Raw genomic sequence first — 7,663 nt, 5'->3', positions numbered from 1 at the left:
GGCAGTTGAATTTGGTATTTCTCTAATAGCTCTGTCAGCGCTTCTCAGCATTCTCAAAATCTACCATCCCTCTCTGCCAAAGGATGGACGAACACTGCTGAAAACAAAAACTTGCTACAACATTAACAGTGTAGCTGGTGGTGTGTTCCACTATTGTGGAATTCTGAATTCTATCAGGAAAATTCTAGATAAAGTGTGGTCTACAGTGCCAGACGGACATGCTTTTAAACTGCAGTTGAATTTTGATGGTCTGCCGCTTTGCAAGAGTACTAGTACACAGTTTTGGCCAATTCTTGGTATGTTGCAAAGATACACCAAGAAACCAATGTTGATCGGACTGTTTTGTGGTACTTCTAAGCCAAATTCGTTGGCCGAGTATCTTCATAATCTGGTTCAAGAGTTGAAAATGTTGAAAAGTGGGTTTCTGTTCAAGCAGAAAACCTTCTTTGTGAATGTTGTTTCTGTTGTGTGCGATACCCCAGCCCGAGCCTTCATAAGAGGTGTGAAGTCACACACTGGATACCATGGGTGTGACAAGTGTCACCAAACGGGTGTCCGCAAATCTAATCGAATGACATTTCCTGAGGTCAATGCAAGGCGCAGAACGGATGACAGTTTTAGGCAAGCAGTAGATGAGGAACATCACATCCATCACTCACCTCTTGCAGATGTTGGCATTGACATGGTGGCTTGTTTCCCATACGATTATATGCACCTGGTTTGTCTGGGTGTAATGAGGCGTCTCTTAGATTTGTGGATCAGCACCACTGGTCCTTTGCGCTGTCGCATTTCATCTAGTCTAGCTTCCATGGTTACGGATAGACTTCTTGCTCTGAAAAATTACATTCCCAGTGAGTTTGCTCGAAGGCCACGGGCACTGGCTGAACGATGTAGGTGGAAAGCCACAGAATTCCGCCAATTCTTGTTATACACTGGTCCGGTTGTGCTGAGGGGTGTTTTAAAACCTCAGATCTATGACAACTTCATGCTTTTGTCAGTAGGTGTGTATATTTTGGCAAGTCCAAAATATTGTATGGAGATGAACGACCTTGCTCACACTCTGCTGGTTTCATTTTTTGAACACTTTGGACAGCTTTATGGTGAAGAGTTTTGGGTTTACAATATTCATGGTCTGTTGCATCTCAGTGAAGATGTCAAAATACATGGCAATTTAGATCTTATATCAGCATTTCCCTATGAAAATTTCTTAGGAAAACTTAAAAAATTGGTTCGGGGGCCATGCAATCCTTTGACTCAGGTGTTACGCAGATTATCAGAAATGGAAAATGGCAGCTACAGTCCAGATGTTAAAGAGGCAACTCAAAAACTGGATAAAGAGCATATGGGCGGGCCAGTGCCAGAGTGCTTCTCACAACATGTTCGTCAATTTAAAGTATTGGCTATTGATGATATAGTTGTGAAGCCCAATGAGAGAGATTCTTGTATCAAAGTCGATAACAAGTTTGTTTTAGTCCGAAACATTGTTGAGGATAAAGGAATTGTGTACCTTGTGGGTAATGAATATAAACAGGTGGAACATTTCTTTAAATATCCAATTGACTCAAAAGAGTTGGAAATTTATGTGGTTTCCAACCTCTCCACCAATATCAAGTGTTTTATGATTGAAAAGAAGCTACAGAAGTATGTAAGATTACCATTTCGAAACAGATTTGTTGTTGTTCCACTCTTGCATTGAAACTAGTAACCCTGAAGTTGCTCTTGTATTTTAGTTGGCTATGGAATTTATGTAGTCATGGTTGCTTATTTTCAGATGTTTCATATTGTTGTCTTTGACAACACAAATGAGGTTGAAGTTGTGCCTTCAGTCTGGATAGAAAATGGAGAGTGTATGTGGCCTCCAAATAAAATTGATGTGGCAAAAGCTGTAAAATCTCAAGAATGTCCTGGAGATGGATGGATGCCCCATAAGGCCAGAATTATCTTCACATCACGTAAGTTAAGTGTTATCACCTCTACCTTTTAAATTGATCTAATGATAGATCATAATATCACTTAAATTTACTTTTTTTCCCTGTATTTTGTTTTTCTAGATGACTACAATGAAGCAAGGCTTAAACTACCTCAGGCTGTCGATCACACTGACCTTGGAAGTGACGGAGGGGACTTGCCAATTAAATTTAAAAGAAAAAGAATGTATGTTTTTTGTTTTTTTATAAATCTGCAGCAGTGTTTCCCGTACGTTCATTTATTTGTGGCGGCCCGCCACAATATCAACGCTGACTGCCACACATTGATTTTAGATTATTTTTTACTAAGCCTATTTAAAATCGTATTTGATTGCAGAGCGCCGTAGCGCATTAATGCAGCACTTTCTCTCACTCGTCCCTCTCTCTCTCTCACTCACCTGTACCTCTCTCTCTCCCTCTCTCCCTCATGGAACACAGCTGCACAAATTATTATTATTATTAGCAAGCATGTAAGGAGCCTAGCTAATAAGGAGAGCTAAGTTAATGTTATAAGCAGCTGGATTTTCGAGACTAGCACGCTGTATATAGCTGGTAGTCAATATGCATGCACTCGCGCACACATACTGTTTCTTAAAATTATTAAATGTGTTTTTAGACGCAAGAATATTCTTTTCCCTGGGGAAGACGATGACGAGATGGAAAGCACCCTGAAAGTCACATTGCCCAATGCTCCAAAGATCCCTAGGCAGTACAAAACTCCTACATTAAAGCCAGGGAAGCAAGGCCAGAACCTCCAGCCAAGTGGCAACAGCAGTCCTGACTTCCCACCAAGTGGCAACAGCAGTCCTGACTTCCCACCAAGTGGCAACAGCAGTCCTGAGCCAAGCCCAAGTCAGCACTCCTGTACTTCCAAGTTTCCTTCAAGCTGTCACACCAACACTGAGAACCGGACGCCGAGGCACGCCAGCACCGAGAGCCGCCGCACGCCAGCACCGAGAGCCGCCGGACGCCGAGGCACGCCAGCACCGAGAGCCGCCGGACGCCGAGGCACGCCAGCACCGAGAGCCGCCGGACGCCGAGGCACGCCAGCACCGAGAGCCGCCGGACGCCGAGGCACGCCAGCACCGAGAGCCGCCGGACGCCGAGGCACGCCAGCACCGAGAGCCGCCGGACGCCGAGGCACGCCAGCACCGAGAGCCGCCGGTCGCCGAGGCACGCCAGCACCGAGAGCCGCCGGTCGCCGAGGCACACCGAACGATCTATACTCCCATCAAGGCACCCCGAGGCACACCAGACCAGGGAGCAGACATCCAGTCTGCAAACTTGTGAGTATTCAATGATGTTTGTTACATTGTATGAATTCTTTATTTGGCTAAATGGTTTCTTCAGATAATGAGGAAAATAAGACTTCCAACATTAAGTATACACAGATGACTAACAGAGGTCAGATAAGACTATCAGTTCGGTGGCTTAACTAGTTTTATACTGTTTCTAATCTATCTTTCTTGCTTGTTTTCTTCTTAGCCCTTCTGCGTAGTATATTAACAAAACAGGAAATGATGATGGACCAACTGCGCATCATCTTTAAGACCCTACAGGGTATGAAAGCGACTGATGAGGCAGAGATAGGCCTGGATCGAAATTTGTTGCCCGTCAAAGACGTCAGTTCTCTTCAGAACCTGGAGGAACAACTGCAGAGTATTCCTGACCTCCAGAAACAGTTGGTATGTTGGCATATCAAATACAGTGACATATTTCCTACTTAGCTGGCTAGCTTTTATTTTCCTTAAATTCTCTCATGAAAACCTGACCAGGTACCCGCAGGGATTTAAAAGTAATAAAAAAGCATTTAATTTTTTATGATCAAAACACTATATACAAAAACAAAAAAGGAAATACTATTTAAATATCAGGGATGTGATTTTTCTGGATTAATCCGGAATTCCTGATTTTCCGACCTGAAAATATGACCCGCATGAATCATGCAGATCTGTAATAAAAACAATTTAAACAGGAGCTCACTGAGTGAAATGGAAAGGATTTGAGGACATCTACAGGCTGACATGTGTAAAGTTTTCTTCCTGTACAGTGTGTACCACAGTCGCTCTCGCGCATCAGTAGTACGTAACGTGTTGGGCAGTAATACTGCAATATTACTTTTCCGGGTAAAGAGTAATGTAAGGGATTACTACTTCCAAAACAGTTATATTATTACAGTTACTAATCCAAATAACACTGCGCTACTGAACGCACCATCCCTGTCGTGAATGTGCGACCGCGCTGCAGCTCAGTGGCACCGGCCCTTCTGCATTTCAAGTCAGCTGTTAGCCAAGAAGCTAAAGGAAAAGTGGAGAACAGGCAGAGAGAGGTATTTTCGACCGCTGTAAATAACTTTATTGCCATTATTGTGTCACAGTCTAAGATGCAAAGAACATTGCCGTCCGTTGTAAACCTTGTGCGACCAGCAAAAAGTTTTTGACCGCGAACAATTCTGCATTTATACTTAAGCTAATTGAAGCATCAGCTAAAGCAACACAGCAACGTGAAACTCAGAAAGAAACTCCGGCCGCTGCCAGTGATGCTTGGACTCATGCGGTGAGAGTGGCGTTAATCACCCAGTAAAAGAGAGTAGCTAATATTACTTTTTTAAGGAGTATATGCTAAGTAACTAGTAAGTAGCTGTATTATTTCTGAACAACACTAAGTTGACAGTAAGATCGGATAAATTGGGTATGTTTTGATTATTGCTTGTTATAGGCTATCTAATGTTTACTTTGACTTTGTTGTCGATTGATCAATCACCTAGACTATATAGCCTACACTTTGCTGTATGAATGGTAGCTTTTTAAGTCCTTATGTTTTGGCAAGTTTTAAATTAATTTTTTGTGAATGGTTGCGACAAGGTTTGTAAGGCCTTTTCAGACGGCTTTGATCCGCGTGGTCGCTCTGCACTCAGGCAAACAAGCACTCCACGAGGTAACCATGGCAACGGCTTCTGTGTAGCTGGCACGAATCCCGTGAAACTGTCGCGGCTCGTCTCACGCGCCCGCCAGAGTTGAAATGTCAAACTTTTCCCTAAAGTTTATCAACAGAGACTGATCAGCTGTTTGATCTGAGTTTCCTGAATAATATTACTGTTTCTTTAACAATTAGGCCACCAGGTCTTAAACAGGCAACAACCTTTGCTGCTGTCTCTTATTCATTAAAAATAATCTATCAACTACTGAACTAATCTTAAAGTTTAGTGTGATCGTGGAGTGTGCACAAATGTATATTAAAATTTAAGTACCTGGTAAAATCCATACTGATTTTCCATTATATCCTTCATACTTTTGCCAGTATGGCTGTTAAATTGGCATTAAATTTCATTCTAAGTGGTATTACAAAGGTCTTTAAAAGTCTTAAATTTAATTCGGACAATCTTGGGGGTACCCTGCTTAAGCACAGTGTAACATGTTTTTCATGTGGGTTTATATATTTTAAAACTAACTTTAAAGGACAAAACCAGCCTTAAATTTATTTTCCGGCAACTGCCATAATCATAAATGTATGCTACAAGTGTTTGTTGCAAAACTGTACTTTTTTTATGTTGAAACAACATTCTTCCTTGTTGCCTGAAACTTAAAGGTTGCCATGATAAGTAAATCCATCAAAACTAAGCAGCTAGCTACAGGAACACCACTTACTTATGCTATACATTCTATCCATTCCTTAAAATACGTAAATATGAAACCATTGCTGGGGGGAAAAAACTAATTAAGAAATATGATTTCAGGTGAACACGCTGGCTCTCAAAGGGGGGACTGACATTCGTGAGTGTGTTTGGAGGATTATGCACGCAATGATTACAAACTCCTTGGCGAAGAATATCAACATGAGAGGAATAAATGGAAAGATTGGCTTTCAGCGCCTACAGATAAGAGATGTTGTGATTGGTAAGTTGGCCTTCATACCAACATTGGCATGTATATGTTTAAGAACCATTAACAGTTATATAACTTGATAGTTCAGGGTCTTAAGAAGGAAGGAAGGAAAGCAGGGATGGACAAGATGAGGAAATGTGAAGGAAAGTAGAGGAAAGGAAGCAGGTGAGAAAAGTGAAGGAGCTGAAAGGAGAAGACAGGAAGAGAGATGAGGGTAGGGGTGGACAGGAGAAGGGTCATTAGAGGACAGTAGAGGAAGAGAAGACGGGTGAGGTGATGAGCAGAGGAGAGGAAATACCGTGATTTATCTTTTATTGGAATAGATACAATAGGACTTATTTAGAGATAATTGATTCGGGCAGGGGAAATTGAGAATGGCTGGTTGCTTTAAAAGAAAAATTCCCTTAAACTGAACCAACGCCCTTTTGACAGACATTCTGGTGTGATATCTACATGCAGAGACCATAATTTTGCAGATCAGTTTAAGTAGAAAGCCATAGGCAGCCATTACTGGTTCATATTGTACTCTGTCCTTTAAAATCCTGTAGTCACAAGTTAATTGTGTGTGTTTTTTTTTTTTTTTTTTTAGCTGCTGTGAGGCGTAACCGTCTGACATCTGGGGCCACGGACCAAGAAATAGATTCCACCATCAAAAGATGGCTTCATCTGGCTCCGGATAGGGATGGTGGCAGGAGGGAGAGGATGAGGAGAAAAGAGCGTGAAGAGAGCAGGACAGCAGTAAACAATTTAATGAACTGAAACATGGCATAGACATGTGTGCAGAGTACAACGGGTTCATGTACTGAAACATAGCATGGATGTTCAGAAGTTGTTTTTTGTCAAGTGTTTCACAAGTTTACAAGTGCAAAACCGAACTGAATTTCAGCTGGAACAGCGGGAGGCCAGGACTGTGTTTGTTATCCTGGACGAAAGTTGTGTGCAGAGTACAACGGGTTCATGGACTGAAACATAGCATGGATGTTCAAAAGTTGTGTGTGTTTTACAAGTGCAAAATCTAACTGAATTTCAGCTGGAACAGCAGGAGGCTGGATCCGTGTTTGCTAACCTGGACTGGGCTAAAACACTTAACCTGGTCTGGATGTTGTGGGAAATAAATACCATAATTTCTGTGCCGGAGAGATCCTCACGCCAAACTATGTTCAAAAATCTTTTATGTACAAGTGTTTTGTACAAGAATTTCCTATTTGTCTGTACATTTTTACAAATGCACTGCTGACGTGGGGGGGTTGAGGTGAGAGGAGATAAGTGGAGGAGGGGACTGGAAAAAAGAGAGGAAGAGATTGTCTGGCAAATAAAATTTACAGTTTTGAAAATGGCTTGATGTGGAAAAATCAATAAATATTTTTCATAAAACGTCTGTATTGAGGCTTTTTTTTTTTTGTAATCTGGGCCAAATACGGCAACTGTATAAAATTAAAGTGGCATGGTGAAGGTTTAGTTGAGGCTGACATGTGGAAACAGTGCAAAAATCAGGTATGGTCCAAAATAGGGCCAGCTATAGTCATACAGTGGGCTGAGATATGGCTATATCATGGGCCATATGTGGCCCGTGTTCTAGCTACCAGATATGGACCACTTGTGGACCGTAATTCATTGATGTATCTGGGCCGAGTCTAAGTGTGTTGTGTGGCCCGTCACTGGGCCAGACCAGTTTTGCTATGTGGGAACTAACTTCAATAATTTCTTCATCTAAACCATCAACCTGCCTCTTAGACCCCATCCCGACTAGGCTGCTTAAAGATGTTTTACCCTTAGTCAGCACTTCTGTACTAGATATGATCAATCTATCTC

General features: G+C 42.0%; 1 protein-coding gene across 1 annotated transcript; it reads left to right on the top strand.

The window, feature by feature from the left end:
• The first annotated feature begins 2,623 nt into the window (after window positions 1-2,623).
• Window positions 2,624-7,229, top strand: LOC119889332 (BUD13 homolog). Its single transcript, XM_038700261.1, has 5 exons — window positions 2,624-2,819; window positions 2,873-3,253; window positions 3,453-3,652; window positions 5,704-5,863; window positions 6,441-7,229. Exons 1-5 carry the CDS (start codon window positions 2,624-2,626, stop codon window positions 6,608-6,610), a joined length of 1,107 nt encoding a protein of 368 aa, XP_038556189.1. The 3' UTR covers window positions 6,611-7,229.
• Window positions 7,230-7,663: the final 434 nt, after the last annotated feature.

The sequence above is a fragment of the Micropterus salmoides genome, unplaced genomic scaffold, assembly GCF_014851395.1.
Source record: "Micropterus salmoides isolate LMB-PRFRI ecotype aquatic unplaced genomic scaffold, ASM1485139v1 Ms_hic_scaffold_5, whole genome shotgun sequence".
Classification (NCBI taxonomy): Eukaryota; Metazoa; Chordata; class Actinopteri; order Centrarchiformes; family Centrarchidae; genus Micropterus; species Micropterus salmoides.
Note: the sequence above shows the minus strand (reverse complement) of the source record. Positions and strands in the feature narration are given on the sequence as shown.